The sequence below is a fragment of the Saimiri boliviensis genome, chromosome 12 (assembly GCF_048565385.1).
Source record: "Saimiri boliviensis isolate mSaiBol1 chromosome 12, mSaiBol1.pri, whole genome shotgun sequence".
NCBI lineage: Eukaryota > Metazoa > Chordata > Mammalia > Primates > Cebidae > Saimiri > Saimiri boliviensis.
The window spans coordinates 6,865,026-6,881,550 of NC_133460.1; the positions used below are offsets into that span (position 1 = coordinate 6,865,026).

Genomic DNA, 16,525 nt, shown 5'->3' on the forward strand with positions numbered 1-16,525 from the left:
CGCAGCCATTCTGTGCTTTGGCCCCCGCCTGCCCTGTTTCCTCTCTATCCTTGTCTTCCAGCCACAGCGACCTTTCACCAGGGCTTAGTTGTAGCTTGCTCTCTCTCCTGCCTCAGGACCTTTGCACAGGCCATTCTGTGCCTGGAACACCTGTCCCTTTCATCCTTTGTTCTTAGCTTGTGTCTCCGCCGCAGAGAGGCTTCCCTGACCACCAGAGCTGAAGCAGGTCCCCTTCATTCCGCCTCTGGTGCGTTTCTTTCATAAACACTGACTTGGAGGGACTTGCAGTCACCTCTGTGAGGCTCATCCTTTGACTGGCCTTCCTGGTGGTCTCGCAGACTGGGCTGTGAGTGCCAGGCAGGGAGACCATGTCTCTTCTGTTCACAGCTGTGTCCCAACACCTGGCACACAGTAGGCGCTTGAGCTCTGTCTGCTGGGTGCTTAAGGACAGGCTGGAAGGGACATAAGGAAAATCACCACTTTACAAAGTGAACTGAGAAATGCCACTTAGCAACAAAGAGATGGAACTACCGACTGTGCTGTCTAGACAAGCCTGGAAGGTGTTACTCAAAGGGAAAGCAGGAGGCTGGGTGTGGTGGCTCACGCCTGTAATCCCAGCACTTTCAGAGGGCAACGTGGGTAGATCACGAGGTCAGGAGTTCAAGACCAGCCTGGCCAAGATGGTGAAACCCCATCTCTACCAAAAATACAAAAACTGGCCCAGCGTGGTGGCGTGCACCTGTGATCCCAGCTGCTTGGGAGGCTGAGGCAGGAGAATGATTTGAACCCAGTGGGTGGAGGTTGCAGTGAGCTATTGCGCCACTGCACTCCAGCCTGGGCAACAGAGCGAGACTTGGTCTCAAAAAAAAAAAAAAAAAAAGAAAAGAAAAGGAAAAGGGAAAGAAGGGAGCACCTTGCTGACCCCTCGTGATCTGCCCATCTCAGCCTCCCAAAGTACTGGGATTACAGGCGGGCGTGAGGCTCATCCTTTGACTGGGGCTCATCCCGCCCCTCCCGTTGCCACACTGCCCGCTCCTGGCTCCCATCCATTGTCCCCTCTCTTGTGACCCTCACAGGATGTGGCTCGGCTGCAGGAGGGTCGGCAGCCTGAGCAACGGGACGTGACCCTGCAGAAGGTCTTGGACTCGGAGAAGCTGCTCTACGTGCTGGAGGCAGACGCGGCCATCGCCAAGCACATGAAGCACCCGCAGGGAGACATGATCGCTGAGGAGTAGGTCCCTTCCACCCCTCGTCTCGGGAGCCATCAGGGGCTGCGGGCCAGGACCGGGGATCGTGCTCAGCATTCGGGAGCCCAAGTCGGAGGTTATCAAGGGCTGACTAGGTGCCGGGCACACACCAGAGGCTCATGTGATCTTCTTGACGACCGTATTTTGCAGTTAGGGAAAGGGAGACTCGTGGAGTTGATGTCCCTTTTCTGGAGCCACCAGCCTGACCTTTGAGCTTTTGAGCTAGCTCTCCCGCTGCCTGGTGCCCTGTCCCTGGCTTCCTTGGCTCACTTGGCATTCAGTTTATCACGGATGAATTGGCCCCCCTTGTCCCATGCCCCACACCCCCAGCAAGGGCCAGGTTCTCTCAGTGCCCCACTACCTCTGGGACTTCTCTTTGGCATGGCATGCACCACCCCATGGGCCCTGCTGGATGACAGGCTCCAGAAAACAAGGTCCTTCCTGCTTATTCCAGAACCTTCTATGGTTCTGGGCAACTAGCAGACCCTCAGGAAACTCTGATTCGGGAAGGAAAATTGAGGGAAAGTGGGTGGGGCAGGCATGATGGCTCAGGCCTGTAATCCCAGCACTTTGGGAGGCCGAAGTGGGCAGATCACCTGAGGTCAGGAGTTCGAGACCAGCCTGGGCAGCATGATGAAACCCTGTCTCTAGTAAAAATACAAAATTCGCCGGGTGAGGTGGCATATGCCTGTAATCCCAGCTACTCAGGAAAATACTTAAACCCAGGAGGCGGAGGTTGCCCTGAACTGAGATTGTGCCACTGCATTCCAGCCTGGGCGACAGCAAGACTCTGTCTCAAAAAAAAAAAAAAAAGAAAGAATGTGGGCGGGAGGAGGGGAGGGAGGGGGTGGGATGATGCAGAGATTGTCTAGAACCCAAGACCATGGTCGTTGTGTCCCTCCAGGCTACTGAGGCCGGGGTCTGGGTGGGAGCCCCCTCCTGGGGCACGGACAGTGCCAACCAGCCCCACTAAGCAGGCAGCCTCTTTCCCATCAGTATCCGTCAGCTGAAGGAACGCGTGACCAGCCTGCGCGGGAAACACAAGCAGATCTACAGCCTGGCGGTGAAGGAAGTGGACCCACAGGTCAACTGGGCGGCACTGGTGGAGGAGAAGCTGGTATGTCCAGGGCAGGGCCGCCGGCTCCAGGGCTTCAGCTAGGGAGGGGCCGTGTGTGTCCAGGGAGAGCCTCACCATTTAATCAGCATCCCTGGTCTTGCCGGGGAAAGAGCCCTGGTCCCGATGTTTTTACAGTGTGCCCATGGGAAAAGTGAGGCTCGGAGGAGTGCAGCACCAAGTTAGGGTCACACAGCTCAGGCAGTGGTGATTCAGACTCTGGGGCCTGTCAGCTGGGCCCGGCTGCTGCTCCTGGGTCCCGCCTTCCAATCCTGGCGTGTTGGGGTCCTGGCAACGCTTTGTGGGCAGGCTGGGGTGGGAGCAGCCAGACTTCTGGCTAGTCTGTTTTTCTTGTGCCTTCGCCACAGAGAAGCAGGCAGCCACTGCAGCTAGGTTTCCCAGGTTCGAGCCTCAGCTTCCCTCATTTTATTTTTCATTTATTTATTTATTTTTGAGACAAGGTCTCAGTCTGTTGCCCAGGCTGGAGAACAGTGGCATGATCACAGCTCACTGCAGCCTCATCTTCCCATGCTTAGGTGAGCCTCCCAGGTAGCTGGGATTACAGGCGCATGCCACCACACCTGGCTGATTTTTTGTATTTTTTGCCAGCATTGGCCAGGCTGGTCTCAAACTCCTAGGCTCAAGTGATCCACCTGCCTTGGCCTTCCAAAATGCCAGGATGACAGGCATCAGCCACCATGCCTGGCCAGCTTCCCCAGCATTAGCACTGTGACCATGAGCAAGTGACTTGCTCACTCAGCTTGTGTCCTCATCTGCGAGATGGGACGATAACCTTGCAGGCCTCTGAGGCTATGTGAGATGAAAGACAATACGGACGTCAGTGCTCAGCGAGCAGAACGTCAGGGTTGAAGGCGCGGCCAGCATCTCCCTGTGGCACCTCAGGGTCTCGTGAGGAAGACAGCAGCATCATGGCCACCACCGAGGCTCCTGGGGTGGCTGCATGTCCCCAGCCCCCAGCCCATTCTCTCCCTGTTGCTCCTCTGCCTTCCTGGCCAGGACAAGCTGAGCAGCCAGGGCTTCGGGACTGACCTGCCGCTGGTGGATCACCAAGTGGAGGAGCACAACATCTTCCACAACGAGGTCAAGGCTATCGGGCCCCACCTGGCCAAGGATGGGGACAAGGTGGGACGTGCGCTGCGGTGGTGGGGACCCAGGGATGGAGGGGGCCACAACTGCATCCTGCCCCTGACCCGTGCCCTTGGCTCTGTCCTCAGGAGCAGAACAGCGAACTCCGGGCCAAGTACCAGAAACTGCTGGTGAGGAGCTCCCTGGGGGAAAAGCCTCCCGGGGAAGGAAGAGGGTGGGAAGCTCAAGAGTCGTAGGGGACAAGGAGATACATATATATATACACACACATATATATACACACATATGTATATATATACATATATATAAAAAATACATATATATACACATATGTATATATACACATATATAAAATACGTATATATATACACATATGTGTATATATACATATATATATGTGTGTATATATACGTGTGTGTGTGTGTGTGTATATATATATATATATATTTTTTTTTTTTTTTTTGGAGTCTCATTCTGTCTGGAGTGCAGTGGCGCCATCTTGGCTCAATGCATCCTTCACCTCCCGGTTTCAAGTGATTCTCCTGCCTCAAACTCCCAAGTAGCTGGGACTACAGGCACGAGCCACCACGTCCAGCTAATTTTTGTATTTTTAGTAGAAACCGGGTTATACTATGTTGGCCAGGATGGTCTTGATCTCCTGACCTTGTGATCTGCCTGCCTCAGCCTCCCAAAGTGCTGGGATTATAGGCACGAGCCACTGTGCCCGGCCAAGGATGTATTCTTCTAAAAATGACACAAGCAGCCGGGTGTGGTGGCTCACACCTGTAATCCTAGCACTTTGGGAGGCAGAGGCAGGAGGATCCCTTGAGCCCAGGAGTTTGACCAGCCTGGGCAACATAGTGAGACTCCAGCTCTACAAAAAAATTTAAAGATTAGCTGGGCTTGGTGGCATGCCTGTGGTCCCAGCTCCTTGGGAGGCTGAGGTGGGAGGATCACTTGAGCCCAGGAGGTAGAGGCAGCAGTGAGCTGAGATCGTGCCACTCCACTCCAGCCTGGGAAACAGAGCAAGACCCTGTCTTTAAAAAAAAAAAAAAAGAAGAAGGCTGGGCGCTGTGGCTCACGCTTGTAATCCAAGCACTTTGGAGGCCAAGGCGGGCAGATCACCTGAGGTTGGGAGTTCAAGACCAGCCTGATCAACATGATGAAACCCCATCTTTAAATAAATAAATAAATAAATAAAAAATAATAAGAAGACAGGTGTGTAGTAAACACTTCAGTCAGGAGAGGGGCTAAGGTGGGAAGAGACCTGCCCCAGCCCCATCCTGAGTGGCTGCCAGGTTTGCCCTGTTTGATCAGGAAAAACCTTAATAGACCCCAGGGGTTACTGCCTGTCCTGCTTATTAAGTACCTGCTGGGTGCCACTCGCTTTCTATGCAGAAGCTTTCCATTTTCCTTCCCAAACCTTTAAAGAATGCATTCTTTTAAAAATTGCATGAGTCTTGCAAATGCTTCATCGCTGCCAGTGTTTCAGACATCTGAGAGAATAAGAGAGGCAGCCTCGTGTAGCTGTTAGGAGCCACGCTGCCTCTGCCCCTTAGTGTTGGTGATGAGAGACTGAGTGAGTTACTTAGCCTCTGGGAGCCTCAGTTTCCTCTTCTGTGAAATGGAGTTCCTACATATTCCTGTCTCATAGGGTTTCTTTGAGGATGAAATGAGTTAATGTTGCAGAATTTCTTAGCTTAATGCTGGCTTGGGGAGGGCTCCGTGTCCCAAAAGGCAAATATCCCTCCTTTCCCTTCCACCCCCGCTCCTCAGACGTAAAGTGGTGCTTTCTTTCCAACCCTCTATAAGATGATCATGATCAACAGTAGAAGCTGTAGTTACTGATATTGAGCACCAAATATATGCCAATCTCTATGCTCTCTGAGGTTGGGGCCGTCATCATCCCCATTTACAGATGGGTAAACTCAGCCTTCACAAAAATGTCAGTTCCATAAGGATTTTGTGTGTTTCATTCACTGCTGTGTCCCAAGTGCCTGGAGCCATATCCAGCACACAGTAGTTGCTCAGTAAACATTTGCTGAACGAATGGACGTGTTTTAGGGGGTCAGGTGACTTGTCCAAGGGGGCCTGGCCTGGAAGTGGCTAAGCTGGGCTTGTCCTCAGGCCAGCTGGGCCCTGTGGGAGTCGGGGAGGGAAGCAAGCAGTGGCAGTGGGCTGAGGATGCTGCCCTGTCCTTGTGCCGGCCCCTGCAGGTGGCATCACAGGCCCGGCAGCAGCACCTGAGTTCGCTGCGGGACTACATGCAGCGCTGTACCAACGAGCTCTACTGGCTGGACCAGCAGGCCAAGGCCCGCATGCAGTACGACTGGAGCGACCGCAACCTCGACTACCCCAGCCGCCGGCGCCAGTACGAGGTGGGCATGGGGGGCCTGGCGCCAGGGAGGAGGCAGCCCTAGAGAGAGCATGGGGCCACCAGGCGGAAGCATGGGGCTGGCAGGCTGGGCACTGAGGCTCCTCCCCTGCTCCCCATTGCAGAATTTCATCAACCGGAACCTGGAAGCCAAAGAGGAGAGAATTAACAAACTGCACAGCGAGGGCGACCAGCTGCTGGCGGCCGAACACCCCGGGAGGAACTCCATTGAGGTGCGTGCGCCCCGAGGCCACACATCTCCTCCAGGGTGGCTTCTGGTCGGCCTCTGCCTGTGGGCCACCTGGAGCTCGGGCAGACCCCGGAGCTGGGGGTCCTGCAAGCTACATCTAGCTCTGTCTGACTCCGTCTCCTCCATTTATCCTGAGCGTTTGACACCTCTGCCCTCAGCTCCTGGAATTGGGAAGCCCTTGTGGGATCTGTATTAGTTTCCTAGAGTTGCTGCAACAAGTTACCACAAACTTAGTGGCTTTAAATAACAGAAATGCATTCTCTCAGAGGTCCATGAGCTGTACGTCTGAAATCAAGGTGCTCCGGAACCTCATTCCCTCTGGAAGCTCTGACAGGTGCCTTCCTTGCTCTTCCGGCTTCTGGAGGTTGTCAGCAGCCCTTGGCGTGTGGCTGCATCAATCCAGTCCCTTCCTCCATCCTCACACGGCCTTCTTTCCCCATGTCTCTCTGTGTCCTCTCTTATAAGGACACGAATCACTGGATTTAGGGTTTACTCTAATTCCAGGATCCTTAACTAATGACATCTGAAAAGATCCTATTCCAAATAATGTCCCATCTTTTTTTTTTTTTTTTTTTTTTTTTTTTTGAGATGGAGTTTGATTGTTGTCTCCCAGGCTGGAATGCAGTGGTGCAGTGATCTCAGCTCACTGCAACCTCCACCTCCTGGGTTCAAGCGATTCTCCTGCCTCAGCCTCCCAAGTAACTGGGACTACAAGCGCACACCACCACACGTGGCTATTTTTTTTTTTTTTTTTTTTGAGACGGAGTTTCGCTCTTGTTACCCAGGCTGGAGTGCAATGGCACGATCTCGGCTCACCGCAACCTCCGCCTCCTGGGCTCAGGCAATTCTCCTGCCTCAGCCTCCTGAGTAGCTTGGATTACAGGCATGTGCCACCATGCCCAGCTACTTTTTTGTATTTTTAGTAGAGACGGGGTTTCACCATGTTGACCAGGATGGTCTCGATCTCTCGACCTTGTGATCCACCCGCCTCGGCCTCCCAAAGTGCTGGGATTACAGGCTTGAGCCACCGCGCCCGGCCCCACACGTGGCTATTTTTTTGTATTTTTAGTAGAGACAGGGTGTTACCATGTTGGCCAGGCTAGTCTCGAACTCCTGACCTTAGGTGATCCACCCACCTCAGCGTCCCAAAGTGCTGGGATTACAGGTGTCAGCCACCGCGCCCAGCCAGGGTCATGGATTTGGTGGGACACTATTCAGTCCACGACAGTGCCTTTGAGCAGATGTGCTGAAGGCACTCCTTTAGGCAGATGAAGCTGCACTTGCCCCTTGTGTACCGCACAGCCTGAGCATCCGCACGTGATGCCTCTGTCCTCCTCCTATCCCTGAGCAGAAGCTGGCTACCTCTGTGGAAGCCACGCCCAGGCAGATACCAGATGCCTCCCTCCCCCGCCGTGCCCAGGTCCGATATCCCAGAAGTCCCTCCTTTGGCGTCTCTAGTACCTGCCCAATGGTGACCAGCCCCTTCTGCTGGCAGGCACACATGGAGGCTGTGCACGCAGACTGGAAGGAGTACCTGAACCTGCTCATCTGCGAGGAGAGCCACCTCAAGTACATGGAGGACTACCACCAGGTACCTGCTTCTCCCGGGAGCACCCAGCACCAGGGGCACTACTCTGTGAGAGCACCCAGTGCCTCCTTGGCTCACCCGTGGCCTCGTGCTGCTTGATCTAGGAGACTTGCAGGGCTGCCATCCCAGGTGCCCAGCGCCCATGCTTCTGATGGCATGTGCAGACATGTCCCAAGCTTGTTGGCCCCTGTCCATCCTCCTTGGGGACCGGGGCCAGAGTGATCCCCAGGTCACATGGGGCCCAGGGATGAGTGTGTTGGGTTTTAATTTTTGCAAAATCTATAATATACATGCAGATAACATAAAACAAAATTTGCCTTTTTTTTTTTTTTTTTTTTTTTTTTTTGAGACGGAGTTTCGCTCTTGTTACCCAGGCTGGAGTGCAATGGCGCGATCTCGGCTCACCGCAACCTCCGCCTCCTGGGTTCAGGCAATTCTCCTGCCTCAGCCTCCTGAGTAGCTGGGATCACAGGCACGAACCACCATGCCCAGCCAATTTTTTGTATTTTTAGTAGAGATGGGGTTTCACCATGTTGACCAGGTTGGTCTCGATCTCTCGACCTCGTGATCCACCCGCCTCGGCCTCCCAAAGTGCTGGGATTACAGGCTTGAGCCACCGCGCCCGGCCTTTTTTTTTTTTTTTTTTTTTTTTTTTAAAGAGCGTCTTGCCCTGTCACCCAGGCTGGAGTGCAGTGGTGCCATCACGGCTCACTGCACCCTCTGCCTGCTGAGATCAAGGGACTCTCCTGCCTCAGTCTTCTGAGCAGCTGGGATTACAAGTGCCCACTACCACACCCGGCTAATTTTTGTATTTTTAGTAGAGACGGGGTTTCACCATGTTGGTCAGGTTGGTCTCAAAACGCCTGACGACAGGTGATCCTCCCCTCTCAGCCTCCCAAAGTGCTGGAATTATAGGTGTGAGCCACTGTGCCTGGCCGATTTGCCATTTTTAAGTGTACAATTCAGTGACATTCATTGTTTCCCAATGCAACCATCACCACTAGCTATTCCAACTCTTTCCATCACCCCAAACAGAAACCCTGGCCGGGTGTGGTGGCTCACGCCTCTAATCCCAGCACTTTGGGAGGTCGAGGCAGGTGGCTCACCAGAGGTCAGGAGTTCGAGACCAGCCTGGCCAATATGATGAAATGCCATCTCTACTAAAAATACAAGAGTTAGCCAGGCACGGTGGCGCATACCTGAAATCCCATCTACGTCGGAGACTGGCAGGATCATCACTTGAACCTGGGAAGCAGAGGTTGCAGTGAGCCAAGATCGTGCCACTGCACTGCAGCCTGGGTGACAGAGAGAGACTCCATCTCAAAAAAAAACCAAAACCTGTACCCATTAGGCAGTAAGCTCTGTTCCTGCCCCCACCCCGGCCCTGGTCACCTCTGGTCTGCTTGCTGTCTCTATGGACTTGCCTATTCCAGATGTTTCATATCTGGAGTGATTGTGAAGGATAAGCAGAATCATGCAGTCCCCTCCCTTTTGTGTCTTGTTGTCTCACTGAGCATCATGTTTCTGGGTTTATCCGTGTCGTAGCATTTTCAGTGCTTTACTCCTTTTCTTGGCTGAATCATATCCCATCGTACGGGTAGACCAGCGTGTATCCACTCATCTGTGGCTGGATGCTTGTCTGTTTACAGAGGAATGAGAGTTCTTAAAGAGCTGCGGGTGACTCAGGACTGAGGTGTCTGGGGGAAGCTGGATGTGGGACCCCGTGTCCCTCCTCGCTCACTGTCTGAGCTGCACGGTGGGGGCTTCAGGTGCTGTTCATAGCTGCAGCCCAAGTGCTCAGCCTGTGGGGAGAGGGGGTTCGCTGACACACCCCTCTGCACCCCCTTGGAGGTTCATGCAGGAGAGGGGCAAATTGCTGGGCCAGGGGTTAGAAAACAGTGACCCAAGGGTTCATAGACTAAAGAATGGGCAAGAGAATTTTTGAGAACATAAAGGGGAGGCTATTATCAAAATCTAGAAAGAAGGTATAAAGTCTGGGTGTTCCTAGTACAGAGAGAGGAAAAGAATCAAAGACACCCCAAAACTTACTGTATATGAAAGGAAGCATGTGACAGAGGTGGCATCTCATGGATGGCTGGAAAAGGACCTGGCTTCTCCCCGAGGAGCTGGCTCAGGGAGGGTGGGGCTGTCTCCACGAAGGGAGCCTCAGGTTCAGCACAGGGGCCCATCTGAGGGATGAGCTTGAGGCCTCAGACAGAAGCCCAGGTGCTTCTCCTGGTTTCCTGGCTGTGACAGGGCCACATTCACCCCTAGTTCCACAAAGACATGAAAGACGCTCAGGAGCTGCTGCGCAAGGTGGACTCGGACCTAAACCAGAAATACAGCCCTGACTTCAAGGACCGGTACCAGATTGAGCTGCTACTGCGGGAGCTGGATGTGAGCGATGGCCCAGGATCCCTGCTGGTTTGGGGCAGCGGAGCAGGGGACCCCTCTATACCACGCCCACCCTCAGCCCTGGACAGGCCCCTCCACGGCCCCCGCCTGTTGATCCCAGCCTCCACTCGGCACCCTCCCACCAGGGGAAAGGCTGTCGGTCTCATCTGGGTCCCCCACCCCACTTTCTCCAGGACCAGGAGAAGGTGCTGGACAAGTATGAGGACGTGGTGCGGGGGCTGCAGAAGCGAGGCCAACAGGTGGTGCCCCTCAAGTACCGCCGGGAGACGCCACTCAAGCCTATCCCCGTGGAGGCACTCTGTGACTTCGAGGGGGAGCAGGTGTGAGGGGCCAGCTTCTCTGTTCATGTCACTACAAAGTCTTTGGGGTAACATGGCTGGATCCAGGGCCTCAGGCAATGTTCTTGGGAACCTTTGCCTGTTTCCATGGTTGGTGTCATTTTGCCCACCCTTCCCCTCATGCAGGTACACTGACACCCCCATGCGACCCCCACCCCAGCTGGTCTGGCCTGTGTTCCACCAGCTTACCAACCCCAGCCACTCCCCAGAAATCCCAGGGCAGGTTCTCATTGGCCCACTGTGTGTCACGTGTCTGCCCTACACCAATCACTCTGGCGGGAGAATTCGTGTCCACCCTATACCAATGACTGGCTGGGGAATGCCAGTCTCTCATTGGCCAATTTCAAGTCACGTGTTCATCTGGAGTTTGGGAATAGAGAAGGAATGAGACTACAGGGACTGGGAATTAGGAGGGAAGGTTCTCCAAAAGGAAATGGAATTGGGTTGCTGGGCTGGCAGCCTCAACACCTGTGCTCTTCCTGCATGCCCCTCCCAACTCGATGGGCAGAGTCCAGGAAAAGAGCCAGGGCTCCTCGGGTTCAAGAGTCAGGGGTGCAGGAGTGAGATGGCTACCGGGCTCCCAGGCCATCTCACTCCTCAGCCCCTGCCGGGATCCTGACTGTCCTGCCTGCCCCTGCCAGGGCCTGATATCGCGGGGCTACAGCTACACCCTGCAGAAGAACAACGGGGAGAGCTGGGAGCTCACAGACAGCGCTGGGAACAAGCTGATCGCTCCTGCCGTCTGCTTTGTGATCCCCCCCACAGACCCCGAGGCCCTGGCTCTGGCTGACAGGTACAAGGGCAAAGGCGGGAGCCTGCACGGACCAGCCCTACTCCTGGGGCTTCTCAGGCCCCATTTATAGCCCCAGGCATTCGGACTCGGTGTGTACGGGAGGGGGTCGCTGACACCCTCCATCTACACTACTTTGGAGGTTCATGCAGGACAGGGGCAGATCGCGGGGCTGGCTGACTTGCTGAACATGTCTGGCTCTGGGCTTCTTCCAGCAAGCCATTTCTAAGGGCGTCTGGCTCCTGTATGCACTGCTCCCTGCACCTGAAGACCCCAGCCCCTCAACTGCAGGACTCAGCTAGGATAAGGGCTGCCTCCTCTTGGCTCCCAGGCACCTTCTTCCACTGCATGCGCTGCTTTTTATTTAGTGCCTCATGTATCTTATCAGTTTGGTTGGGCCTGGGCTCCTTGAATTTCCCCTCTCCAGGGCCTAGTTTAGTACCTGGTACAAAGTAGGTGCCCAGGAACTCCCTGCTGAATGAGTGGATGATTCCAGGAATGGCTTCATTTATTCAAGTGTTTATTGAGCACATGCTGTGTATGCTTCCTCAGAGATAACGTCTTGGGGAAGATTATTGGACAGCCTACTGTGGGTAGTAAGACTTCCTGTGGAGAAGGAAGAGGGAAGGAGGGAGAGAGGAAGAAGGGTTCTGAGCCCGGGAGCACAGAGAGGCCATTGCCACAGTGAGCGCTTTCTGTCTGCATCTAAGGAGCCGTAGGCTCCTCTGGGGTGTCTGCCCAGCCAGGGTCCGCAGTCCCGCCTGTGGGTGCAGGGGGCGAGCTGCCCAGGTCCCCAGCTCATTCCTGCCCTCACAGCCTAGGCAGCCAGTACCGGAGCGTGCGGCAGAAGGCAGCCGGGAGCAGACACACACTGCAGCGTCGGTATGAGGTGCTGAAGACCGAGAACCCCGGAGGTGGGTGCCAGGGCCACTCGACTGAGGCTCGGGGGGTGCCAGGGAGGAGGGGCTGGACCAGGGTCTGTGCTATGGATGGGACAGCAGAGGTCTGGTGCAGGGGGTGGGGTAGGGCAGGTGCTGTTCGCCTAGGTCCCTCCCTGGGCCTCATACCCCTGACCCACTGTCACCCCTGCCTGTGTCCTCCCTCTTTCCACAGATGCCTCTGACCTCCAGGGGCGCCAGCTGCTGGCTGGCTTGGATAAGGTGGCCAGCGACCTGGACCGGCAGGAGAAGGCCATCACGGGGATCCTGCGGCCACCGCTGGAGCAAGGCCGGGCTGTGCAGGACAGCGCTGAGCGGGCCAAGGACCTCAAGGTACTTGCGGGCCAAGAGCACAGGCGGGGTCTGGGGAGTCCTGCGCTGGCCCTCTGGGGGCCCTGTTCGAGGGCTTTTCCCCATGGGGTCCTGAGACACTCACTGCACGTGTCTGACAGAGACAGCCTGCTGCATGTAACCGGGTCCCCAGTTGTGGAGGTGGCAGGGCTGCTCCCATCACCTCCCCAGGAGAAAGACCTGGCAAGGTTTGCACTGTCCCTGCATGGCTTGTCAACCGGGTGCCTGGCACAGCATGTGGACTCTGGAAGTCCGCAGGGCCAGGTCACTGGCTGGCTTGACCACAGTCACGTTGGCTAAACCCACACCTCAGTGTCTTCAGTAGGATGGGTGTGCCCTGCTCGCAGGTGGAGGCGAGGACAGAGTGAGCTGATGCCAGGGAGCACGTGGCAGGGCCACCACCCCCACCTCCTTTCCTACACCAAGTCTCTCCCATCGTCCACACAGCCCTCTGAGGCAGGGAGTAGCACTCCAATTTTACAGAAGGGGATCTGGGATCGGAGAGGTGCCATAGCCCCTGACGAGGCCTCCCAGTGAGGGCCGAATCAGGGCAAGAGGATGGTGGTCTTGGGTGTAGCCTGACCCCACAAGTCTTCCTAAGTTGCTGGGAGTTGCCACGCCCCCCCACCCATGAGTGGGTGGAGTCATAGAACCCACCTCCCAGGGTTGCCGCAAAGATTAAACAGAAGCGTCCACGTGCTTAGAACAGCACAGGCCGGCAGCTGCCCAGGTGCTGTTGGTGTCACAGTGGTCCACAGAGAACCTGCAGCAGTTCCCTGGGATGCTCATGAAAAATGCATCCCTCAGGCTGGCATCCAGACCCCAGGTCAGATCCTGAGTGTGCCAGGCCTTTCCGGCTGCTTCTGCTGTCCTGAATATGGGAATCTGTGCCCACTCTGGGCACATCCTCAGGGGAAGGGGCTGCCTGGCTGTGTCCAACACGGAGGGGCCCTGATCTCCACAGAACATCACCAACGAGCTGCTACAGATCGAGCCTGAGAAGACACAGAGTGTGGCCGAGGGCGAAGCCTTCATCTGGGCCCTCCCGGGCAGTGGCACTACACCCCTGCTGAGGACCCGGGTGGAGGACACCAACCGAAAATACGAGCGCCTGGTGCAGCTGCTGGAGTTGGCCCAGGAGAAGTGGGTGGCAGGCGGGTAGCATGGAGGTTGGGGTGGATTTTGGGGGGCCAGGTGGGCACCCCCTAATGCCTAACCGGTATCCTCAGGGTTGACGTGGCCAATCGCCTGGAGAAGAGCCTGCAGCAGGGCTGGGAGTCGCTGGCCACACAGGAGAACCGTCTGAATCAGGACAACACCATGCCTGAGAGCAGCCGTGTCCTGGACAGCAAGGGGCAGGAGCTGGCAGTGAGTCTGGGGTCTGAGTCCTGGGAGTCCTGCTCTGAGCAGCTGAGGGCATCGGGCACATCCACCAGCCCTGTCTGGACAGCCGAGGACACCGGACTCCAGTCTCTGTGGGTTTGGAATGCCCTGTGTGGCAAACTGGGAACTGCAGATGGCTGGCTCGCCAATGGTGGCTGGCAGCACAACCGAGCTGTTCACGCGATGTGGGTCACCTATGGGATTTTGGGTGCCAGCATTTTCGGATCAAATATCTGCAATAGCCGATGCAGTAGCGCATGCCTGTAATGCCAGCCCGCCAGGAGGCTGAGGTGGGATTGCTTGAGCCTGGATTTCAAGTCCAGCCTGGACAACATAGCAACATCCTATCTCTTTTTTTTGAAATAGTTTTTTTCTTTGCTCTTGTTGCCCAGGCTGGAGTGTAGCAGCACAATCTTGGCTCACTGCAACCTCCGCCTCCTGGGTTCAAGCAATTCTCTGTCTCAGCCTTCTGAGTAGCTGAGATTACAGGTGCCCACCACGAGGCCCAGCTAACTTTTTTGTAGTTTTAGTAGAGACGAGCTTTCACCATGTTGTTCAGGGTGCTTTTGAACTCCTGACCTCAGGTGATCCACCCGCTTTGGCCTTCCAAAGTGCTGGGATTACAGGTGTGAGCCACCGTGCCCAGCCAACACCCTATCTCTTTAAAAAAAAAGACACCTAACAATCCTGGTATCTCTTGCTGAGCAGAGCTGGCATCCTGGGCTGCAGCCCACAGGGCAAGTCAGTGGGCAGAGAAGCAGCTGCCTCCTCGGCCTGCTTTTCCCTCACAGTTGCCACAGGCCAGCTTTACACGCTGCCTCCCTGAGCAAAGAAAACATTGCAGGCTGTGACCCGAGGCGCCTTATTCACACTCCATCTCACAACTTGCTTTTGCCAAGGCCTCACGGCCAGACAGTGCCGGACATGAGCTGCCTGCTGCAAGGTTTTGAGAAGCTAGTTTTTCAGGGCTTTGTTGTAATAAAACAAGATGGCAGAATTGACCCACGTTTGAGACATGCAGAGCAAGGCTGCGGTCCCTCCTGCTGCTGGCCTTACCCAGCCTCCCACAGCCAGTGGCCCAGGGGCTTCCGGCGAGGTCGTCGCCTGCCTCTGGGAGTTCTGGCCACAGCACCACCACCATCTCCTCCTCTGCCCCTCCAGGCCCTGGCCTCTGAGCTACAGGCCCAGAAGTCCCTCCTGGGCGAGGTGGAGCGGAATCTGCAGGCGGCCAAGCAGTGCTCCAGCACGCTGGCCAGCCGTTTCCAGGAGCACTGCCCAGACCTGGAGCGCCAGGAGGCCGAGGTTCACAAGCTGGGCCAGCGTTTTGACAACCTGTGCCAGCAGGTGGAGCGCAGGTGAGGGTACGGTGGGTGGGGGCCGTTTTTCTTTTCTAATATGAGAATGCCATCTAGTTCCCTGTAAGCAGTGCTTTAGCTATGTCCCACAGATCTTGCCGTTTTTATTTTGGTGAGTTTGTCAAATTCTCTGACGACCCTGTGGTCTCTCCTTTGAGTCATGGTTACTGGGTCTTGTAATCCACAGTCGACATCTCTGCAAGTCAATGTATATGAACCCACCTCGTTCTCCACACTCCAACATGACATTCCCTAATTAACACCCACCCTGTGTGGGAGATGTTTGGGGTGTTTCTAGTTAAGTTACATTTGGTTGTTTCCCACTTTTTTAAAAAATGAGGGCTCAATGAGGCATCTGCTCACTGTGGCCGAGGCATAAACGCTTTGCCCCGGCAGGGCACAGAGCCTGCGGAGTGCCAAGGCAGCCTACGAGGACTACCGCAGCGGCCATGACCACATGCTGCAGTTCCTGGCCAGCATCCCCAGTTATGAGCCCCAGGAGACAGACAGCCTCAGCCAGATGGAGACCAAGCTGAAGAACCAGAAGGTAAGATGGCGGCTTCTGTGGCTCCAGGCACATGCTGGCAAGGGAGGGTCAGAGGTCAGCAAGCCCTTTTCTAGGGAGGCAAGCTCTAGGACGCAGAGCAGGGCAGAGGCCTACCACAGCTGTGTCCTCCCTGGGCCTCAGCTCTCAGGCTCCCAGCACCCAGCCTTCTGAGAACAAGAACGGAGTATGTGACTCACCTCGCCCTGCTCAGTGCCCCACATAGGGCCTGGTGCAGAGTGGATGCTCGGCATGGGTTGGCTACATGAGTGAACAGCTACAGAACCAGGAGGAGCCCTTGTGGGAAAATTCCCATTTCCAAAGACAGGACTCCTGCCTCTCCCATGCCCTACGCAGTGCCTTGGGGTGAGGGAGAAGGAACACGGGAAGCCAACGGCTGAGATGCGAGATGCAGATCGTGAGTCCACCCCATCAGCCCCATCCCCACCTCGAAAGCTTTGCTTTCCTTACTCATAAGCTGGTGGTCATGCTGCTTGTATCCCGGGATCGCTTGAATATTAAATGACGTAAATCTCAGAGAGCAGAACAGTGCCTGGTGGTCCAAAGTATCAATAAACATTTATTTCCTAGCAGAGATAATGATCTTGGCCCTTCTTCACAGGGCCTTAGAACTGCATTTTGTGGCCAGTCAAGATGGCTCACACCTGTAATCCTATCACTTTGGGAGGCCGAGGTGGGCGGGATCACGTGGTCAGGAGTTCAAGATCAGC

The 16,525-nt window shown here is 55.4% G+C and overlaps 1 protein-coding gene across 1 annotated transcript in view; it reads left to right on the top strand.

The window, feature by feature from the left end:
• PPL (periplakin) overlaps window positions 1–16,525 on the top strand; it is a 58,181-nt gene that overhangs the window by 34,873 nt on the left and 6,783 nt on the right. The window contains exons 3-18 of the mRNA XM_039478255.2: window positions 1,077–1,231; window positions 2,244–2,364; window positions 3,379–3,504; window positions 3,597–3,638; window positions 5,685–5,846; window positions 5,968–6,075; window positions 7,588–7,683; window positions 9,955–10,077; window positions 10,269–10,415; window positions 11,075–11,226; window positions 12,040–12,137; window positions 12,337–12,494; window positions 13,477–13,655; window positions 13,742–13,880; window positions 15,057–15,250; window positions 15,647–15,797. Coding sequence (XP_039334189.1) covers window positions 1,077–1,231; window positions 2,244–2,364; window positions 3,379–3,504; window positions 3,597–3,638; window positions 5,685–5,846; window positions 5,968–6,075; window positions 7,588–7,683; window positions 9,955–10,077; window positions 10,269–10,415; window positions 11,075–11,226; window positions 12,040–12,137; window positions 12,337–12,494; window positions 13,477–13,655; window positions 13,742–13,880; window positions 15,057–15,250; window positions 15,647–15,797 — 2,151 coding nt within the window. The remainder of the gene's footprint in view (window positions 1–1,076; window positions 1,232–2,243; window positions 2,365–3,378; window positions 3,505–3,596; window positions 3,639–5,684; window positions 5,847–5,967; window positions 6,076–7,587; window positions 7,684–9,954; window positions 10,078–10,268; window positions 10,416–11,074; window positions 11,227–12,039; window positions 12,138–12,336; window positions 12,495–13,476; window positions 13,656–13,741; window positions 13,881–15,056; window positions 15,251–15,646; window positions 15,798–16,525) is intronic.